The sequence below is a fragment of the Chamaea fasciata genome, unplaced genomic scaffold (assembly GCF_029207755.1).
Source record: "Chamaea fasciata isolate MVZ Bird 193981 ecotype frontalis unplaced genomic scaffold, bChaFas1.0.hap1 SCAF_3, whole genome shotgun sequence".
Taxonomy (NCBI): Eukaryota; Metazoa; Chordata; class Aves; order Passeriformes; family Sylviidae; genus Chamaea; species Chamaea fasciata.
Window position 1 is genome coordinate 56,010,847 of NW_027094088.1, and position 23,549 is coordinate 56,034,395.

The 23,549-nt window shown below is 37.1% G+C and overlaps 1 protein-coding gene across 1 annotated transcript in view; it reads right to left on the reverse strand.

The window, feature by feature from the left end:
- The window catches only part of ESR1 (estrogen receptor 1), a 160,277-nt gene that overhangs the window by 65,484 nt on the left and 71,244 nt on the right, over nucleotides 1-23,549 (reverse strand). The window contains 1 exon segment of the mRNA XM_066179081.1: nucleotides 10,284-10,474. Coding sequence (XP_066035178.1) covers nucleotides 10,284-10,474 — 191 coding nt within the window.

Sequence of the window (23,549 nt, forward strand, 5' to 3'; positions counted from 1 at the left end):
ATGAAAATAGAAATTTCCTTTGCAAGGCACAGACAGATAGGGCAGTCTAGCTTGGGGTAGCATGGAAGAGAAAAAGGCAAGAAAACACAATTAAGGAATAGGTAATATGTAAAAACAAGTTTTACTTTTAAGTGAAATAGTATAGAACTAAATAACCTTGATGTAGGTGAATTGTCTTTTAACTATTCTACCTTTTATCTAATGCTAACGCTGATCTCTTGGCAAAGTTGATTCTAACCAATCTGACCTACTAGAGGGGGTTTCTCACTGGCAGGAATTGTCAACATGAAAGTGGGACACACCAACATGAAAGTGGGACACACCAACAGGCCCTGCCCTTTGTTTTCATGATATCCACAGCGTGGTACAAGAGAGGGTAATTAGGCTACTTGAGAGTTGGTGTTGCAGGAATATCAAGAGGAAAAATGCCTTCAGTGATCACTGATACTTGTAGAGGGAAGCATACATCACTTGGACTCTGTGATCTTACTGGGGATATTAAAAAATGAATTATCAGACAACCTGCACAAAACTAAAGGCAGTGAATTTGACAGGCTGAATCCCCTAGTTCTAAACCCCCATATGTATAACTTGCACTGTCATGAGCTACCATGGAAGAGTTTAAAGGACCTATTGGAAGAGCTTAGGGAGGGATGGTCTCTTTTTCTTATGAAAACTCATTAATTGCACATTTTTAAAAGGTAAAAATAAAATTAAGTATATAATATTAAGTATATTATAGAACTTCAGGATATACTAAGGTCTCTTCAGAACGGGATGCAAAAATCAAACCCTTTTCTCATGTGACACTCTGCATGATAATGTCCAACAGCAGAGGGGATGAGGATGAGGATGCCTAAACTGATGTAGTTGAATTGATTATTCAATTATTACCCTTTTACTACTGTGCGTTTTTCCTTTAATTATTCTTTTATTTTCAATCCTCATGTCACATATTTCTTAAACTATTCTTTATCTGTCTGAATAAGGCAGCTACCAGTTTAGCCATTACCTCTGGAAGCACCAAATCCTTCTATGATCTGACAGCGAAATCAACAAAATTTTCATACATGTCAGCTAGGATGAAAGGAAGGAAAGGAAAGCTAAACTGTAGACTTCATCCGCATCTTAAGGTACCAAACAAGACTGGAGATGAAAAGCAAAACCTTGGAAAGAATTATATTAAAAACAAAAAGAAGAAAAAGAATAAAAGAAAAGCACTTGGACATTACAAATGCTAACCCAGTAAAAACAAATGTTGAATATAAAATAAAAAGTAACACCAATTTAAGTTAAAGTGCCCCAATAAAACTGCATTGATTGGTTTTAAAATCACACTTTTTCCTAACAGCTTCACAGAAGAATAAAAGGTTATGTTAAATCCTTTATAAGCACAGATACTCAAATTCACAGCTTAATTACTCTCAGACAAGGTCTTTGGATTTGGAATTTGGGTTCTCTTAGCAACTACTCAGCACTGCTGAGAAGATTAATCTTCCTTCTGGTTTTAAACAAGCAAAACATTAGTAACGCAACAGTAAGGAAAATGGTCTAAAAGGCTGTAAAACATACTTCATTTGTATCCAGTGACGAAGCCCTCCTTTTCTGCATACCTTAGAAGGAAAGACTATGAAATCTCCTGAGTTAGAAGGGACCTGCAAGGATCATCAAGTCCAGTGCCTGGCCCTGCACAGGACAGTCCCAACAATCACACCATGTTCCTCAGAGCACTGGCACACATCAATCACAGAACCACTGAAGAATGGGAAAGGAGGAGAGGTTTAAATTTATATACTCTGTGTTATGTCCTTCATCTGTGCCATGGAGCTCACAGGCTGTGTTTGCCTTCTAGTGGAATCTCCCTGTCTTCACTTATGTATAACTAACCACTCACAAGAGTTACATAATTCCAGCCAAATGATTATGATACTGACCTTTTCTTAAACCTTTCCATATACTAACAGGAAAAATGAAGAAAGAAGGAGAATGGGCACTGCATGAGGGTACCAAGCATGCTGCCATCTCACCAGTATAATAATGCATTAACTTATAGAAAGAAACTTATAGAGAACTTATAGAGAAAGGACGATATATTTTTTAAAAGCCCCTATTTAACTTTATAAATGTATAAATATAAAATTATATTTTCTACAAGCAAGTAATTATTTTTTATTATCTTAAAAATTAATTTGGTGTTTCATCTACTATTTCAGGATTATGATAGCATGTGCAAAGTCTGCTTCTACCCTGATCCAATTTTTTCTAATTTTAGACAAGGCAAGGAAATAGAAAGTATATTTTTTCCTCATGACAAATATAAATAGACAAAAACACTGATCCAATCTTGCAAAATCTGGCAAGGAGTATGACATCAAGTTTCTGTTTCCCTAGCTGATAAATCACAATTGTTTTAAGTCCTTGGCACATGATTAAAACAACAGCTGTGTTAAAGGGAAAAACTCCCACAATGTATTACTCACAACCATCTCAATGTGATCTCTCCAGAGACAAAAAGCATTTTCAGAGAGACTTATAGGCATGTCATGGCCATCTTATTCCCATAGACTTTGAATGAAACTCTTGTATTTTTAGCTCCCCTGTTTATTTGAGCCAGAAGGAAAAGAGGTAGAATCCTACTAAAGGAAGCTCCCACAACCATTATAAAGAGCCTAAGAAGCTAAAAATATTCCAAATTACTCTTGAGCACCCAAAACACTATCAAATGTTATTGACAAAAAAATTAATGGAACTCTCTATTTTTATTCCAGGTACACCATCAAGTTTGGATCTTCAGTACCTGAATGGTTCCTGCTATCATACATTTTTCAAGGCCTGCAATATAGTTATCCTTGCAGTACCCTTGGAAGGGAATTGTTGGGTTTGGAAGGGAATTGTTGGGGTTTTAAATATTATTTAATATTTCAATATTATTAAACATCTATTATTTATTTTGTATATAATTTATTATTTAAATATATTAAATATTTTAAATATTTTTTCTATTATTGGCAGAAGGAGGGGAGCAATAAGGATTTTCACCACACAGAGCATGCAGTGAACATGGGCCCTTCTAAGCACTATGAATCTTCTGCATTGAGGTCTGTAAAACTGAAACCTCAGTACAGGAAACAGCTGGCTTTCTAAATTGTTATACTACTCTTTGACACCAGTATTTTGACCGAAAAAAAGACCACTTTCTGCCTGTGTACCACTTTCTCCTGCAAAGTACAACCTAGACATATTCTTCTTTAATCAACTGATATGTATCTGTGATCCTTGGTTTGCTCCCTCATACCAGAACATCATCCATGCTCTATAGTATAAAGAGTCATTCATTTTATAATCAGAAGGGTCAACCAAGCTATCTTAGTCTCTTGTCCTGCATATCTCTAGAGTGGGAGTAGCTGGGTTATCAGTCACACTCTCTAAAAGCAAGTGGAACAGCTTAGCACTTTCCTGCAGGACAAAAATTGCATGCTTTTTTCAGTTTTTAAGTGTAAAGTGCTTTTTATTTTCATCTGAATATTTTGAACTGCTGACACGCTCAGTTCTGAGCTGGGAATAAAGTGAGTTTTCAGATGAAATATTCACTAAACACTTGCAACATGTAATAATGTTTAATTTTTGTTGTTGTTGCTTGATATTGCACAACAGTCATATTCCAGAGGAAGTAAAACAACATTAAAGGTGATAATACAGGATACATTAAGAACAGCTTCTAAAAGCCAGGAATTCTATCTAAGAAGTGGGAAGAGCTTTGGATTTGGCAGAGAGAAAACAAATGACCATTTATAAAATCAGATAAGAGTCAGTTCTCTACTCTCTGGCAATGTGTGTTGCCCAACTTCAGAAATGTTTTGAATTTTGCCTAGATTGACACGTCATATGTCAGCTAGGAAAATATAGTTCAGATGATTTCAGAAAATCCGTCTCAGGGCAGAACCATCAGAATTCACTGTTTCAATGGAAGCTGATATTGAATAAGGCTCCATAGTGTCTGTCCCGAATCCAGTTATTTGTAGCATTTTCCTCACAAATGGGTAGTGATCTGGAGCATTTCTTTTATTAATTGTTATTCATTTGTAGATGACATTTATATGTGTTAGAAGAACAGAGGAAAGGCCAGACTACTCTGCTAGCCAGACTGAAATAAATGGTAGGAGAATACAGAATAAGAATTCCAAATTATCTTGGCACACTGGAGGTAGCACATGGGAAAAAAAAAAAAAAACAACCAGCACAAAAGCACAAAGTACAAAGGACTGGTAGAAATCTCTGCATTAAAATAGGAGTAATCATATGCACAAAACAATAAGGAAAAGAAATGGTTTCTTCTCCAGAAAAGTACGTCTGGGTTTATTCTGCATCACTCATTGATTATGAGCAAAGAGTATCATGTTTTTGTAAATAAGGCAAACATTACAGTGTGATGGATATAGACAAGTACTGTGTGATGGAAGGGCTTGTAAGGTAACCCTATTGCTCTGTTCAATACTTGTGAAACACCATATTAAAGGAAATCATGCTTCAAGAAAAAAAAAAATGTAAAAAGTGGAGAACCTCCAAAGCAGAGTAACTAGAGGATTAGAAGGCAAGAAAACAAGACCTATGAGAAAATTTTGAATAAACTTTGTTTCTTCAGGTTAAGTAAAACAGAGTCTTTTTTTTCAAGTGTGGTAGAAAAGATTCATGCTTTAAAAGTTGTTGCAGAAAGAAAGAGAACATTTATTTTTTTGGGGGGGGCATAATTTGCAGGAAAATAAGTGATGACCTTAACCTGCAGGCAGGAAGACTCAAATTTCCTAGTAGCCTTCAAAGATAAGGAGAATAAAACATTGGATCAAGCTACAGGTTTTAAGAAGCAGTTCAATAAACATTCATAAGGAGTTGGTAGAAGCTGATCCTATCACTGGACAGAAAGATGAACTAGAGCTCAAAGTCCCCTGCAGCCCTATGATTTGCTTAGGCCTTGAAAAATAAGGAGGTATCCTGGATACAAACATCTCAAGCCACTATCACATCCATGCTGAATGCAACACTTAGAATTTGCTAGAAAAGTACCACATTCAAAACTGCCCTGCTAAGAAAAAAGAGGTATTGACTCTAGCCTTTCAATAGCATTCAAATTTGTGAAACAAGATCACCATAAACTACTGGTGAAATTAAAAGTGCATGTGAGAGAATGCAATCAGAGCATGTGTTTACCTCAAGGGACACTGGAGAAAAACTACTAAATGCACAAAAATACATCAAAAGAAGTTTCAGAAGAACCTGGCTGACCACCAGCAGTTAGAGCAATCTCAATGACAACTAAACCCTGATAGACTTTCCAAAACCACTCTTCCAGCCTTCAAACTTCCAACAGCCATCTCCAACTGGAACCATGTTTTTTCCACCCTGAGGCCAGATTCCCATCTGCAGCTCCCTGTTGAGTGGCTGTGATTAACTCTGCTAGCCTAACTGGGGTTCATGTTCTGTAGTTTGGCTGACAGCTCAAAGTGCCAGTGTACAAGCAGTCTTACTAGGGAGTTTCTGCCTTCCTGGCTGCAGGATATGAGCTGTTACAAAACAGATTACAAAAATATCATCAAAACAGAAGACAAGAATGGAAAATTAAAGGGAAGATCTCAGAAACCTCCCAATTTGCAATTATTGCAATTTCTGCACTTCACCATTACTTAAACACTCACTTACTAGCATGTTTTACCAGTAAAATTCTCTCAAAGATGAAAATATGTATACATTATCACCCTTCTCAACATTACATACTTTCAACAAAGTACAGCTCTATCGCTGTCAAATAAAAACAATTGATAACACTCAAAGTCTACTGCCAAGTCTCCTAATTGATGGTCAGAAAGCACAACTGCTAATTGAAATCCAAGTTCAAGGCACACAAGCAAAATACTTCCCAGCTTCAAGAATTCCTGCACTCTGGAGACCGTTATATCTCTGATCAAGACATTAAAGGCAGGCTTCTGAAATGCCTCAGCTATTCATGCATTCGCAGAAGCCAACCTGTTCTGGTAATGCCTCCCATCATGGAGTAATTTTTAACTGACTATATGTGAAATATCCCAGATATGAACAAAAGTTGTGAACAAAAGCAGAGAAGATGCACCTGAAAAACATCAGAAGGGCATATGAAGTGGAAATAGAATTGGGGATTTCTAAAATGCTAGAGTAATTTTGGGATCAAGATACCCTCTAATGTAAGGATTTACCCCTGGTTTGTTTGGAATCCCTCATGCTCCCTCTGGGGGTTTGCAGACACCCTTATGTAGGCATTTGCTGGATGCTTGTCAAAGTTGATATGAGTAATTCCTTCCTGTCTCATGCAGCTTGGTGGTTATCCAAAAACCAAGGGAATTAGAAAAGGGAAAGAATGTGTGAGTCACAAGGGGATTTTTAATTTGTAAATGGCACTTGTAAGGCTCACGTTGAAATACATCATCCAGTTCTGACATCCAAATTTTAGAGAGGCTGTTACGGGTGTGGGGGAATGAGTAAAGGTGCAAAGATAATGAACTCAGAAGATAGAAAAATATACAGCAAGAGACTGAAACATTTTAGTTCACTTAAGATATCAAGGGGATTTGATGACTTGATGACCTAATTTTTAAGAACTTTACACAGGAGAAAGATGGTTGCTACTAAGACTGGTTCATGAAAGTGAGGTAAAAGCCAAAGTAAGACACGTAACTTTGATTAGTATGCATTAATTTGCTAAATTTTCAGCATATGGGAGAACAAATCATTAGAAAAAGCCATCATTTTAAGAAAACTCCTGAGCCTATGGGCATCTTGAGCCCAGACATCTTCTAAAAAAATTACTGGACTTTGTAGATGGATTGCATATAAAGTTTATATTGAGAGAAGAAGAGAACTATTGATGTAATGGCCCTTCTTGGTCTTAAAATGCATAGATATTTTAGGAGAGAAGTACAATGTGCTGTGGTGTGGCTCCTTGTTATGCTTCTGAAATCAAGCCCCTCAACCAAGTACACTTCTCTTCTAAAGGCTACATATGCTGAGTGAGGAGAAAAGCACTCTTCTATCACTAAGCAACATGGTATTCTTGGTGTCCTGTGACTTTTCTCTCCCATGAAAAATTGTTCATTAATATCACTCTGCAATGGGGTTTCTCAAAACAAGATGCCAAGTCACTTTTGGGACATAAACTAACAAAATAGACTGGCATAGGCAGTTTCAGGAGGCAGTTCAGGTTTTCCACAGACCATCTATTGTTTAAACAAAACTGAAAACTTTGCATATTGACACAGTTTCTAATTCAGGTTACCTCTTAAGCTTTAACTACTTGACAACAAAGAAAAATACCTTAGCGTTTTAAACTCACAAAATATTTCCGAGAACATTCCAGATCCACTGAATAAAAGTGAAGCTATCTATCGTCACCTCAGGTAAGTTCCAATGCAGATGTGGGTTTTCATAGAATTTCAATATATACTTACACAGGTAGATATAGATACCTCAGATATCACTGATAATAAGAGAGGTAATTCATTACCACATACAGCTTATTCATGTCTGTCCTTACTTTTTCTTGTGGTTCTATTAAGAACAATATAGAATATTTGTGTACAGTCTAACAGAAACATCAAGGTTCATTACAGAAATTCTCCTATGAAATCTCTGATGAGAAGTACAGGAGTTTTCATCTCTGCATCTACATATGTATTGAGAAATACAGGTTAGCAAAGAACAAAGTAGCATAGTTATCTTCACTGAAACAACAAAAATCTTTGCTTAAAGCATTTTGGTTTATTTTTCTTCATGCAAAAAAGTTCTGTGAACCTCAACAGTGTTATATATGATTCATAAGTATTTTTTCCCATTGATTTTAGGAATGCAGAGCACATATACAATGCAGCATATAGAATAAATCAAAAATATATACAAAATATTTAGTCCATGTATTCTTCTATAAATATACCGGCACATAAGTAGCATTCATTCTTAGCTATCTGATCACAACATATTTAAAATTATTATCATCTGCAAGGTAAATGCATGTTTTTGCATCTATTCTCAATCTAAAAATTACTTTCATTTTCATAAATTGGGCACATGTTCAATGAGAACATGTAATTGTTGAAATAGAGATCTCCTCCAAAACCAGTGGAAAACTCCAAATTTACCTTAGTTTATTAAGACTGGGTAGCAATGACTTTAAAAGTTCAGAAGACTTTTCTTACCCTCTGTGATCAAATGATCACAATACTCTCATAAGTACTCATATTCTTGAACTATTTCCTTTACACTTGTGGATGTGATTTTTTACTATAACTTAATCACAAAAGAAGTGGAACAACTGGAGAAAGTACAGAGATGCTTAACAAATGGGATCAGAAGTCTAGAAAGGACGTTCTACTGAAAGAACATGGTTTGTTTAGTCTAAAAAAACGAAGACTTAGAAAAGATATGATAACAGTCTTCAACTATGTAAAAGGTTGTTGTAATAAGTGTTCTTCATGCCCACAGGGGATAGGGCAAGAAACAAGGAGCTTAAATTAACGCAAACATGACTTACAGATCATGAAAGACATTTTATGGGATCCTGGAAACTTAAGTTTTAAGATTTAAAAGCTTATCTACTTAAAAATTACCTCATATATATATATATATAAGTAGCAAGAAGCAAATTTACCAATTAGTCTTTAGTGCAGCACAAACATAAAACAGATCCAGTGTGGTGGACCACAACATTTGTCCATGTGGAGACCAGGGCAAAACTACCAAGTGCTGACAGCAGAAGCTCAATGAAATGGATTCATTTCTTCCACAATGGCCAAACATTGAAGATCTCTGCTGCACAAATACTTGATAACTCTTACTTTTGCTTAAGGCTATTTCAACTTCCACTTTGTTTTGACTTAGGTCAGTTCAAGCTCAAGGACATAATTTCAAAAATCTAAGAATATTTCTGACTTGGTCAGAGGAATAGAAAAGGAAAAATAAATACACAATAAGGGAGCTGTTCTCCTGACATCTCAAGTTAAATTAAATGACTCTGATGTGAAGAAAAAAAAGCATTTCAACCTTTCTCCCTTCAGTGTTGCTTATTACTGACCTCTGGCTCTAAACACTCACTCTTTTAAAAATCATTTCAGTGTGTCTGGACAAACAGAAATATGAGTAACTATTAACTAATCATTGTCATTCAAATAATTCCATCAATGTCTACCCGTCAGTCATTCTTTCACTTTATTTCTTCAAGGGGGGAAAATTTTTGAGCTGAATGCTGGAAGTCCTATTTAACTCACTTCAGTGCTAGTCATGCAACAAAACAGGCAATAATCACACCTTGTGATATGATGTAAAACTGTTCCACACTTTGTTTTCTTCAGTAAAACAGGCAACAGAAATTTTTGTGCCTATGTATCACCTGGAGATTTAAAAAAATATAGAAACCTAAATAAAGCACAGCACTTTACCAGTTTTCTGTTTGAAAGGAAGAAATCTGTTTTATTTTCTTCTCTAAAACTTAAATACTGAACAGTACCTGTATTTTCAGTAGAATTATAATTACTTCTTATTCATTTTAAAAGATGTTGGAAAAAGGAAAAAAAAACCAAACCAACACATCTGTTCCACAAAGTGACAGGCATTTAAACAAAGAATTATCTCTGTCACCGTATTGAAGTGTTTTTGTTAGATGCCCTTTACTCCACTAGCCTTTTTAACCACAACAAGACTGTGAACGATACCGTTCTGTGTACAGTTCAAAGCCCTGCTTTGTTGACAGACACAAATAATATTTCATCAAGGAGACACTACTTTTCAATACTGGCTCTCAAAAGACATCTAGAATCTTTAAGGAACTGAGATTTGGACTGAACCATCTGGCTAATTGAGTACGAAATTAAGATTAATAAATCAATCAGCAGGAATTAATCATCTGACAGGGAATTTTTTAAAAAAAGCCTTGGATAAGAGGAGAGATATGCACAGCCTGAAAAAGTGATCATCTTGATCCAATATGGATTTTTAAATTAAATTTCTTACTACCACCATGGTTAGATATACCTAAAGCAAGGATGATATAGAAAAGCTTTGCTTTTCCTCATTAATGTTGGACTTAATAACAACATATTTTATACCTGCTAAAAGCATTCACCAAGTACAGAGGTAAAACTATGGGGGAGAGCACAACTAGTGCTACCGCAAGTCCAATAAACATCATTGTCCCGGACTCAGGCTGAAAGCTCCAGTACTTTCAGTTTTCTAAAGAGTAAAGGTGACTCACTTGAGCAGTTTGTTACCTTGAATACTCCTTTTGAAGAAGGCTTTGCAGCCCTCACAGGACCAGACGCCATAGTGGTATCCCGAGGCGTAGTCGTTGCAGACGGCGCAGTACCGCGTTTCCTTGGCGGACTCCATGGACAGGCTCCCTTTCTCGTTGGTGCTGGACATCCTCTCCCGGATGCTGTGGCGCCTGTTATCCGAGCTCGGTCTGTTGACAGCAGAAAAAAACAAAAAAAAAAACAAAAAAAACAAGCATAGTTCTTTCAGGGGGGTCAAGTTTATCCGCTGCTTCAGGTTGTAAGCATGAAGTCCTGTTTGTTTGAAAACAACTGATGAATGAAAAATAAAAAAACAATTTATCTACTGCCCTCTCTCCTAGTTGGAAAGTTGCAGAATTAGTAAGATACAGTGAAATTTCTTATAAATCAGCCCGAAGGTATTGGGCATCGTACCTTGAAAAATAAAAAAGCTATTTGACAAATTAACCAATTTTTCAACAATTCAAAGAAATATGAAAAAAACAGCACTATTTTGTGTACCTGCTCCCATCCAAAGGTTTCAGCACAACTGCAATATCAGCAGCTAGGTTGAGAATCTGAGTCAAAAATCCCTTATGACTGCACCTGAATTAGTTTAATTATTAACCTAAATTATTATATTATATACATCTAAATTATTAACCAAGCTACTTTCAAGTGTTATTGCCCAATTAGAGATGCAAGCTCTCCTTCACTTGTCAAGATCTAATGCTGCATAAAAAAGTGCCTTTTCTCATTACAATACCACTTACATTACAATATCACAGTACCACCATGAAAATTAAGAAGCTGTTTTAGCACGACAAAAGAAAAGGGTGTTAAAGATTGTTGCCGAAGAACTTTTGTCTCAGTAACACAGACGTTACCACTCATGTACCAGACATGCACGTGACCAGTATGTGCAGGATGCTGTGCAGGTGAAAACCAAACAGATCTATCTGTAAATGGCAATGGATTCACATCCACTGAACCTGGGAAGAGGTTATTATGAGTAGCTGCTGCAGGTGTGAAACACAAAGCTGAGAGAATGTGAAATTGCCAAGGGAACCACCAGTGAACTCTGGGATTGCCCCTGGAAGGCAAACAGTTCTGGCAAAACATGCTTTCCAATAAGAGTCCGTGCTAAAAATTGTCCAGGAGACAAATACCATGGGGTGTGACAGCACCAGACAAGCTAAAGCATGAAGAATCCTACTGTTTATAGTAATTATCCACTTACATGCATGCTTTAATTACTAATTAGTAAACAGGTGGTTTTTATCTCCCCAGAGTCTCAACATCATGTCAAACATATCCTGGTTTTGAGCCTAGGAGACTCTTTCAGATTTCTTCCTACATACCTAATTTTGCCTTATTCCCTTCTGAGCACAGCAAAACTGGCTGTGCTTTGATGAGCTGAGACATCTGGCTCAAACCACACCTTCCTGTTCCAAACCTACTCCCCAGCAGCTTTCTGATTTCTTTAGGTATGCTCCAACATCTCATCTAGCCTAAGTCCTCTGACATCACCTGCTGCAGTACCTCTCAACTGCTTTCTATCAGTCAAATGCACCTGGACACTCTCACATGTGCTCTCAGCCATCTCCTCCAGACTTTATAGATATATATATAACTCTGTCCCCAAATATGTTATTAATTCAAAGCTTTTCAATGAAAATATACCAGTTATTAGAGGAACATGAGAATTGCCATCTTAGAAGCTGCTACTGCTATCATTCAGGAAAACTGCATTTTTTGAACCCAATGCAATGTTCTTTGCCAAGACTTATACATCAGTTGATTTTGATCATTTACTTAAATGATCTTTTTCTTTTGCTGGAACTTGTGCAGAAGTGAAGAATTGTAAAGGGTGAAGTGCTGACATGACACATCTCAGGTTTTTTAGTGAGACAGGAAAATTGGAGAACGTCACAATTGACAATATTCTATGAAACTAGGCAGGGAAAAAAACCCTTGAATATTTTAGATGTTAACATGTAAAAAATTAAAAATTTCAAATGTACCAAAATCAATACAGTATCATTAATCAATCATTATAGACACAACACCTACATTGTATATATAAATACTTTTTACCTTTTCCAGCCCACAAACCTAGCCAATATTTTTTGTTCTTCTCAAGGTCCCGAACCTTCCATTGAATTTGTTTATCCCAGTGCCTCGTTTGACTTTTTTTTTTCTCTACTGAGCACTGATCAAAGCTGTTCTTTCTTATCTTCTCCACCCTATTCTCATCTGTCTACACCTTTATCAACTCTGCCAGTATAATTTAAAATAAACCATGTTGTGGCTTCTTTAAAATACAAACTTTTAGGTGCACATAACTGCAAGAATGTTTTAAATATTTGAAGTAATCCAGCAAGCAATCTAATAACTGTCAATATAATTTTAACAGCAATCCATTAGGTATACATGATGACTTGATATGCATAATTTCTGATCCTTTTTAAAAAACTGATACAAATATGCATGTTATAGAAGATAAGGTTCTCTGAATTGTTTTTATATCAATAAGAAATACAAAGAAATTAGAGCTTTGCACTTTAAAAAACAGTATGAGAAAAAAACATTCAAGTTTCAAAACAATTACATATTTTTGCAGCTGTGTAGCAGTCTTCCAACATTACACATTTACTAAAGTAATCCTAATTTCCCAGTTAGATACAAAAGAAAACCCTTTCATAGGTAAAACCAAAATTAAGAAGTACCAAAAAGTATTGACTGATTTATCAGTCCAGATAAATTAAATGTTCATCTTTTCAGAATATTAATCCTTTTTCAGATCAAACCTGGGTCCACAAACATGTTTTTATTGAAGTTTTACTTAAGAAAGATAAAAAATTACTCAAAAATTACCTGAAACAATCAAACCAAAAAAAAGCTTTTTCTAATGTACAACAAATAAAAAATAATTTTAATAAATAAGAAAATCTTCATATTGTTTTCATAAAATATGGAATATAAAATTTCATATTTTATGAAAAATATGTTCACTCCAAAGAAAATAAGCTGCATGAGAACACTAAGAAGGAAGATGCAGTAAAGAGAGGTATCTTTTCATGCTTGTGTGGAGCCTGTCCCACAGGTCCTGTCCATCCTCAGTGACTCAACGAGGCCCCTTCCCCACAGGGAGGCTGCAGGCAGAAGCAAGGAGAGTGCTTGCTCCCTGCAGGACTCCCAGGGTCTGTGTTCCCAGGGATCACAGGGAAGCTGTGCTGCTGCTCACACCTGCTGCTTGCAGGGACCACTCCTGTCAAACCTGACTGGGGCCTTCCTGCACACAAACTTCCAACATGGGGAGAGCACTATAAATCTGTTAACACAGGCTTTCACAAAGCAAAAGCAATCTAAAAATGACCTTGCTGCTTACCACCCTCAGAATCAGTTCCACTCCAGCAGCCCTTGAGCAAGGTTTTGCAAACTGGCCCTGCAGAGTCATCACAATCAGGCTTTGATGAACCACACTGGGAAGCACACAAAAATACCCCCTAGCCCCATATTCCCCAAAAATAACATTCTTTCCATTTATACAGTGGAAATAAAAGCGGGTAATAAATTAAGTAAGTAATTATTAGAGGATGTGAGGAGAAAAACTTTTTGTGAAAAGAGGATTCCAATAATAGAGATTGCTGAATCAAAATAGCATCTCAGATTTCATCCAGAAACCAGCTGTGGTCAGTGTACATCACAGACCATTGATGCTGTGTCCTGACAAAAACAAACAAACAAACAAACAAACAACACAAAAAACCAAACCAAAACAAAAAAAAAAAAAAAAAAAACAAAAAAAAAAAAAAACCAAAAAAAAAACCAAAAAAAAACCCAACCCAGTCCACTCTTCATCCATTTTTCCACTCTTCATCCTTTTTTCAGTTAGGTTTCAAGGGCTGGTCTTCTGGAGAACATAGTACAACAATCTAACCCAGCTTAATGACTTTGGCAAGACCATCATTCCCAAAATACAAGAGCAGAACCTTTTCTGCAACTCCCTTTGTAAGCTATGCAAACAATAACAAAACTAAAAAACCAAAAGATCTTGCCATGTTTACCAAAAAAACCCACAAATCACAAAGATAGAAAACCCCAGATAAAGCCCTCTTGCCAAGGCCTGCATAAAACCAGAACAGATTAGAAATTGAAAAAACCCCAGAATTTACTGCACATTTCCAAATGCAATAACACAGCAGACATAAAATGGAAAGTGTTTGGAGCCTACTGGTCAGAACAAACTTGTCTTCCACACTCCCTTTCATGTTTCACACTTCGATGAGTGTGTAAGAAAACAAGACACCTCTGCTTTATACATTCACTCATCCTCTGCAGCTCTGAATAAGAGATTATTAACCTTATATTGACTGCAAAGTAAAAAGGAAGTGTGCATGAGACAATTACATAAAGAGACTTCATTGTAGGAGGGCTTAAGGGGGAAATTATATAAATAGTTTTAAAAGACACCTTGAGAAGTGCTAGTTTTCTGATTTTATATTCAAACATGAAACTTTAATCTGCAACTGCTGAGTTTTTCTTACTAGAATGGATGAAAGTTCCCAGGGTAAGACGCCTTAAAATTAATGGTCATTTCAAAAGCAGTCAAGGTCCAGTAAAAATGCTTTTCCACACATTGGACTTATGATAACATCATTCTCCCATTCCATATGAAATTAATCTGCTGTTAGAACATGAACTCCTGTATGGGGCCAAACATTTATGAAAAACTGTTTGAACAAATCTAAGTGCTTGAAAACACTTACAAGATATCCCAAGGAGAAGTACTGCAATAGGACTGACCAAGTACATAAATAAAGAGAAAATTGACAAATACATTAAGGACCTCAAAACTGTACTCTCAAAGAGTAACTCCAATGAATCTGAAAAAAATCATATGTCATCCAAATGAAAGTCTTGGCTTAAAAAAATATCCAAAAATGTCTGGGGCTGTAATTAAGCTAAGTACAACCTGATGATGGAGAGAGAAAGCCTCACATGAAGTTGTATCTCAAATGGACAGAATCACAGGATATTTTAGGCCAGATGAAACTTTGGGACATGACCACATGCCAAGCAAGTGTTGGCACAAGACAGGCTACAGCCATGAACGTGGGCTCCAGCGATGGGAGCAGAAACTGGCATCACTCCTTGGCTGACATACCACTGGTGATGCATACCAGCTAGGGCTCACCCTGAGACCTGACTGTCAATGATTCCTGACCCATGGCTTTGAGCACATGCAGCAGACACAACTAAATTCTGTTCCTCTCCAAAACAGGATGGTTTTGTCTATAACACCATAAGAGAACTCTTGCATAGCTTTTGACCCATGCCTTGGGAGAGGGCCACTTAACCTGGCCAAACCCTGCCTGGGAGTGTAAAGCTATTCAGCAGCAAGAGCCATCATGCTGATCTTTGCACCATGCCCTGACCTTGTTCAGGTTACTAAAAAATATATGCAGAGCTTTCTTGCCCCACTATCCTCAGTTTATTCCCTGATGATCAATGGGTGCAATGGATGTAACATCAAAAGCAAGAGTAATAAGCATATCCCTTAGACTACAATGATGTCCCTTCCAGCTTAGTGCCTCACTAAACTTGACATTCAAGTTCACCAACAGTTTCTGCATGGGATAAACATAACTGTGAAAGTTTGACACTCCTGGGTGAAAAGAAGCTGTAGGATGAGGAAGAGCTGCCCTTAATTCATACCTCCAAATGGAATGCATGGCTAGCTCCTTCTCTTCCCTTTCCCACAGCCCTGACAGCTACCCGTGCCTTCACAAGTCTTTCCATCAAGGGAGATACAGACTGCAACCAGGAAGATCACCAGAGCAGAGCTGCACAGCAGCTCCTTTCACGCCTAGACATGACAGGAGGAGGCCATTCTGACAAAGAAATGCTACTTTGGTCACTTATTCTCATTAATTTCATGGCTTTTGCTCATATCTTGTCTTCTCCTTTAGGATAAGTGCAGGGACACCTCAGCAGGACTACTTGCATAGAAAACCCCAAGATGATGTAGTGAATGGATGAGGTGAAGAAATATTGACATAAATTAATGAGGAGAGATAATATGAACTATTTTTAAAATAACAGAAGATATAGATGAAGGTCAAATAAGAAAAATGGCAAGGAAACCAACTGAAAACTGAATGGCCTCATCACAGAAAAAAGAAAAAAATATAACTGACAAAAGAGAAATGTAAGAAAAATAAATGAAAATAAAGTTATATGAAAGTTGAATAATAAAATAATCTTTAAATGCCGACAGTATTTCACAGAGTATCAGAAAATGTATTTTGTACTCAGAAGATATTGAAATGTTTTCTTTAGAACTAAAAGAAAATATAATTTGATTTGACAACCTAAATTTAAAAACTTATGTAAAATATCATGGTATTGATCAAGAAACAGTAGCGTTGAGGACAAGCACTGGCAACATGAAAACAAAATCTTATCTTCTTGGGTCATCAAAACCTCTTATTTGACATGAAATTAAACATTTCCTTTGGCATTAGTTTTATCATCTTCCTTCATTCTTAACTCTGGTTAATTTTAAAATGAGTGATTGAAATGCTGCATTTGGATATGCCAAAACTGTACCACTCCATGTGTGCAGCAAAATGCCCTCTAGAACTATCTAGTAAATTCAGTATAAATTTGCACATTCTTTCAGTCCCTTAAAGTTTCATTTTTGACAAAGAAAATTTTATTCTCAGACTTATCACTAATATTTGCTGACTTCATTGAAGTCTAGAGAGATCTGCTTATGCACTGTCACTGAGTGTCTCCAATATCTCCAGCCACCTTTCCTGGAGGTTCTACTGATGGGAGGGTAAAGGAGCCCAGAGTATTTGTTCACGCATCTAATACCTGAACTGGGATGTTCTCAATACTTCACTCTCCCATACTTCTAGTCCTTGGATTTGTTTCCCATGGCTTATATATATCAGCTAGTAATTTTGCAGCAGATTCCCTGGACAACATAGAAGTTTGCCCAGCTTTCTGAAAAATGTGGAAATTCTTCTCGGGAATAGCAGAGGAGTGAGGGATGGGTTCTAAATAGGAAAGAGCTCAATCTATTTATCAGTTCTATCGGTCTGAAATTTAAATTCATACCAAAAATATCTTTCAAATAAATACTGAGAGATTGATTCTCTTTCATTCTGTATCTCAGTGCTGTTGGAATCTAAACTACAGCTCACTTACAGAGCCATTTTCATTATTCTTAAGTAAAGAATGGTGGTGTAGCTGTACTTTATGGAATAGCCCCAAACTGAAATAGTTTCAAATCAATAGTAATTCTCTGGGGTTTTTTTTTTTCCTTATGCAGAGAAGTTTAATAATTTCTCTCTGTACATAAGGTGAATGCAAAAACACCCACACATATTCTTTATATGAGTATACCTTAAAAAAGATTAAGATTTTAAACACAGAAAAGTTGAACTGCATCTTGCAAATGCTACTCAAACCTTCATTTATCTATCATGTTTATAGTATGTTATCTTTAATTATGTGACCATATTTTTCAAAGGGTAACAGCTCATCAGTGCAGCAAATAAAAAGGAATTTATTAAATGAGCAGCTACTCTGTCTGTGGGGTTTTTTTTCCATGACTGCTCAGCGTCTGGTGCCTTACTATCAGCACATCGTCCAAATTCAGAATTAATTTCCTCCCAGTATTTCCATGCCACTGCGGCAATTTAGCAGCTGGCAGGTCCTAATGAATGTATTTTTCCAATACTCTTCTGAGTTGAAAGGATAAAAAATGAGACCAAGAGAGATTAAGGTCAAAAGTATATACTGTGTTATGGGCAACCTGAGTTTTTAAGTACTTACCATCAAATAGGTTTTGAATGCTCAGAGTGCTACTTTTCTTGTCTGCAATTGCAAGAACAAATGTTCAACACTTATGTGAATCAGACTGTAGGACTTCCATTCTGCACAAAGAAAATTACAATACAACACCAGAATGCTCGCAAAGAGTTTGATTTAAACGATTTCTGAACTTTACAGAAGCATTTGCGGCAGAATTAGACAGAAATTTAGTTCTTCAAGGCCAGAAAATCAGCTGCTTCCATCTAATAATTTTTGCCTCTTTCCTTTTTTAGTTAGAAGCCTTGGTAAAAGTGAGTAGGGAATTTACAGTGACATATTCCACTACAGTAATATGATGCATTCCACAGCTGATCCTCTTCATATATTGGAACAGCAGCCCACTTGTAATTACTTTATAAATATGGAAATAATTATAATAATAATAACAAAGGGACCAAATAAGATTTGCACAGGTCATCTTATCTTGGGCTTAATAAAATTTAAAGTTTGCAAATAATTGCTTTTTGGCATGTAGCTTCTCACCTTCTAAAGAGGACATCTAGAAAAACAAAAGTGTTACCTTTCTGCCTCACAGAGTCACAGACAGCAGGGCCACGTTGGTGGACCCCCTCACTTGTGTTAATGCAGCATGGGATGACAGATCACTAATCCAGCAGCAGAGGAAGGATATCAGTGACATCCACTAACTCTTGTATTTAATGACACTGTAAGTCCTTTCTTCTACTCTGTTTTAGGAGAAGTAAAAGTTCTGACACACAGAAGCTGCTGCCACTGCTGCCAGTGGGAACCTCTGCTCTGTCCTCTCATAGATATCCTTCATCTACTGCTCTCATTTGGCCCATCCAGCCCCACTTGTCCCATTCTTGCACTCACCTTTACCTGGAAGGCTTTCCCTTCCAGCCTCATCTCCCTGTCTAGAAAGGACAAACTTCCCTCCTCTGATGCCTGGCCTGACTCTGTCTGGCTGTTTACCTCATGCCCAGATTACCTGCAAGCATTTAATTCAAAGCTCTCCTCTCTCTCTCTCTCACTACTCATTTTCCTCATGTCCTGGGCAGGATGGCTCCACTATTCTGCCTCCCTCTGTACCCCAGCAACCCAGTCTGCCATGATTATTTTCCTTCTGTAATATTTATATACAATCCTTTTTCTCCTGTGATAGGACCCAGAAGTTGCACAAGCACATACTGATATTTGTAGCTAAAGATTTGAGGTACCTTAGTATTGCCATTGCTCGACTACATATAACCTGTTATTCAAAAAAGGACATAACTATATATATTTTTACCAAGGCTGAATTTAAAATTTTTGCAATCCTGTGGTGAGAAGCTCTTTATAAGTGCTATCAGCTAGCAACTAGACGAACCATGAAGTTTTTCAAGATAGTCCTACTAGAATTAAAAACCATAAATAAATTAAAAAAAAAAATCACGAGTATTTCTTTGTAATACCTGTAAAGCTCTGAAATGTCATTTATGTATAGGGCCATAGGGCCTTTCTTTATATGATTAGTAATTCTGTCTTGTCTTCTTCTCCTAGAAGACAAGCCTGCGGAGTAACCACTCCTCAAAGCCTGAGGTTTTGTGTATCGGGACATTTTGCCCGTGGGGTAAAATGAAGGCCAGAAATACATCTTAGAAGAACCAATTAAGAGATGCCATGCTAGCCATAAAGTGTGATAAATGCCATACTATTTTATGCCAGAATTTAACTTCTGAAATAAGAGAAAACATTATTTTCCTATAAATATTTTGAAGACTACTTAAATCACTACAGAAACCTAGTTTCTGCAAAGAAAAAGTTCAGACAAGAAAATTTCTCTCCTTCAGTTTTCAAGGCAAAAATATTTCCAGTGGGATTTCCATTTTCCAGAAATATTGACTTCTAAAAGATTTGACAGAAATATATTCAAACACCAAACCTTTTTTTTTTCCTGCAATGCACATTTACAAAGAATAAAACATGTATATAATTAGTTCAAAGAATAAAAGACACATCCATAGGTACTGTTCTGCCTTGTTAAGCAGGAAGAGAAATTGCTGAGATCTCTACCAGCAGCCAAACTGCCCTGCAGTCTCAATGTGACACAAGTAACATCAACAGACCCACAGAAATTTTATAGTCTGCACTCCTATATTGTAACATCCAGTAAAGAACGGGCAGAGCATTGCTTAGAAGACTGTATATCATGACCTGCCCCACTGGAACTTGTTTTAACTTGCCCTTATAATATTTCCAATTATTAAGCCTCTCTCTGTGAACTGTTTGCTGCTTCACTACCTCATGGCCAGCCCAAGTCCTCTGCTGGAAATAAAGCTAATTTTCCCTCAGCTATTTCCAGTTAGCCTGGAAAATAATTCAGATGCATCTCTCCTGGTACACATTTTCCCTTCCCTTTCCTGCCACACCATGTACTCTGCCTCCATCCTTTCTTTCAGAGTCTCCTTTCTAATTCTCCTGCTCTCATAAGGACTTTGCTTGCCCCTTAGTGAGCATAAAAACCTAAAAGACGCCTTGCCAGTCTCTCTTAAAACAGCATATTGACCTGTTCATGTGTTTTTCTGTTTACAGAATAAAATCTGCCTTTTCTACAAAAGATTACTCTGTTGACTTGCATTTCACTTACGATCTTCTCTTTCACTTAGACTATTTCTTATTCTGATTTCCTATTCTCTATTTAGTAATTCTCCAGTTATTGCACTTGTTCATTAGTTTTCTCCTTCCCAAAGGCCAAGTACTGCATTGATCCTTAGAATTTGAGAAATATTTAATGTTTTGGATTCTGTTGTGGTAAGCAGCACTAGAAAAATGTTCTCTTACATACTTACATTTCAACTGACCCATTTGCAGACCTCTGCTACCTAAAACAACTGGCAGATAACTTCTGGTTATTTAAAATTAATGGTAGTGTCTAATCTCTGGAGTAAAATCTCTGCAAATTATTGGGTTTGTGTATCTTTTGAATTTCTGCCCATTGGGTGATCCCTCTATTATTTAAGGAACAACACCAGTGGAAAAAAATTTGATCCAATTCCCTAGGATATAAAACAATGACTGTTCAAATTGCTTAGGGTTTTTCTGCCCATTTCTACCTCCTGCCAAGTGCAGTTTTGCCTGGGCACGATCTGTCCCTGACACCATCTCTCAGACCCAGACTCTGCTGCGTGAAGAGTCATATAATCTGAGGAACCTCATTCCACTGTCTAAAAGCATGCCAAATTTGATGAAAAAGCTGCTGACAAAGTGTCCCTGGGCGCTGCACAAGATATGATTTTCTGGCAGCAATACCAAGTTGCTATGTGGCTCTGGAGACAAGAGCAACAGGGCCCTGAGTGTGGCAATCCACTGTGCCCACAAGTGTGCCAAAGTGGAGTGCTCAGCAGGCAAACACTTCGGAAGTGTGCACTTAGGATATATCACTTGAGTTTAAACAATCTGAAGAATAAAAGGTTTGAAAAGCTGAAAGCATTAACAAACCAAAAGGCCAGCTTCAGCTAACAATCTCATGTACATCCTGTACAGCTTTCACGCTTTTAGAAATTCCCAGTCACCTGTATTAAAGTTATTCTATCTCTCAAGGACTCGGCTAGAAATTGCACCCCTGCATTTCTTATAAGAGTCTTAGAATTATAATATGGCTTTTGTGAAAAGGCTGGAGTTTATCCATTCATAACACATCCAGAAGAAGTATTTTCTCCAGGTTTCACTCTAGTAAACCTTTTCCAAAATTACCCAGACACCAGGCTACTTTTTTTTTTTCTTTTTTAATGCTCAGATAAACTAGCACAATCCAACCATCTGAAAGGAAAAGGTTAAGTGCACTCAGTAAATTGGAAAAAGGTATTTCAGGAAGTGCTGTCAGATTCTTACACTTACCTCCAAACTATTTCAAAGGTAAGTACCAGCAAAAACACAGGAATCAGTCATAAATCTTTCTTTACTGTGCGTTTATAGGACTTCTAAGTGCTCATGTGATCCTTTTATTCTTGGGCAAGCCCTCTTTCCAAATATTAAGGGTGCCCACATTGTTTAACCAATTATCCAAAGGTTCATTAAATTCCTTGGAAAATCTTGCAATGAGCAACCTTAAACAAGACATTTTTAAGAAAAATGCTTGAAATATTTAAATTTTCTCATTTACATCATCCTCAAAAATTGTTAACTATGAATGCTGATTGCAAAATGCAGCATTATAACTTGGATACCCTTGTTTCAAAAATTCCAACCAAAACCTATCTAATGTTGCAAATTACATTTCTTTAGAACGAACTCTTAAAATGTTACTTTAAGGGGCATACTGCTTTTCAAAATGAACTTTTGAAACAAAACACTGCTACAGCCACGTGTGGTCGTAACAGTGAAATCTGAGGGCTCTAAGCCACAGAAAAATAAACCTTGGTGAAATAAAAGACTACTTAAAGTAGTGCTTTGAAGTTCATCAAAGTGTATGCAGACCTCTTGAAACAGCTAGAGAAGAGACAAAAACATTTTCACAAACAGATTACCACCAGGCCATCTCCAAGAAACTCTGTGCCAGCTGCTTGCAAGAATACAGAAAAAAAAAAGACTAGGCAGGGGTGCCAAATCCAAAAATACGATGGGCAGCAGAGAAGGAATGAGGCACTTGGGAAAATCTGACACCTGCTTGTAAAAATGCTCGAGTATTTGCCCCAGCAAATAAGGTTTGTCTGCAGCTCCTTGGTTTTGTCCCAAAAATCCCTTGGAAGAGAGTCTCTGCAGTCCCTTGGACTAACAGTACACAGTTCAGGGCCCAGTGAAAGAAAAACCAGTTCCTGAACATACAGACCCATTTGTGCTTAAGCCAATTTCATCAAACCAAACTAATAAATACACGCATTTAGGGTAAAAATTTGGGGAAGATTAATCTGGGAGTTATTGAAAAACCCCTCAAGGACAAGTCATCGGCCACAAAGCGCATGACTTCATGAGAGGAAAGTCCTGCTTTTCAAACCTAATCTCCTTTTATGACAAGGTAACACACCTAGCTGATCAAGGGAAGCCAGTTGACATAATCTTTTCAGATTTTAGTAAAGATTTAGATACTGTTTCTCACAGTGTTCTTCTGGACACAATGTCCAGCACACAGCTGGATAAACTCATGGTGTGATGGGTGAGCAGCTGGCTCATGGGTTGGGCACAGAGGGTTGTAGTGAATGAGGTGACATCAGACTGGTGACCTGTGGAGTAACACAGGGCTCCTGCAGAGATAACTAAATAAATTAGAGGGCTGCACAACCAACAACCTTAAGAAGTTCAACAAGGGCTAGATTCTGCATCTGGGATGGAACAAGCCTGCATGTACAGAAGGACTAGGGAGTGAGATGCTGGAAAGCAGAGCCACAGAAAGGGACCTGGTGGTCCTGGTCCAGGGCAAGTTGAACCTTAGCCCAGTGC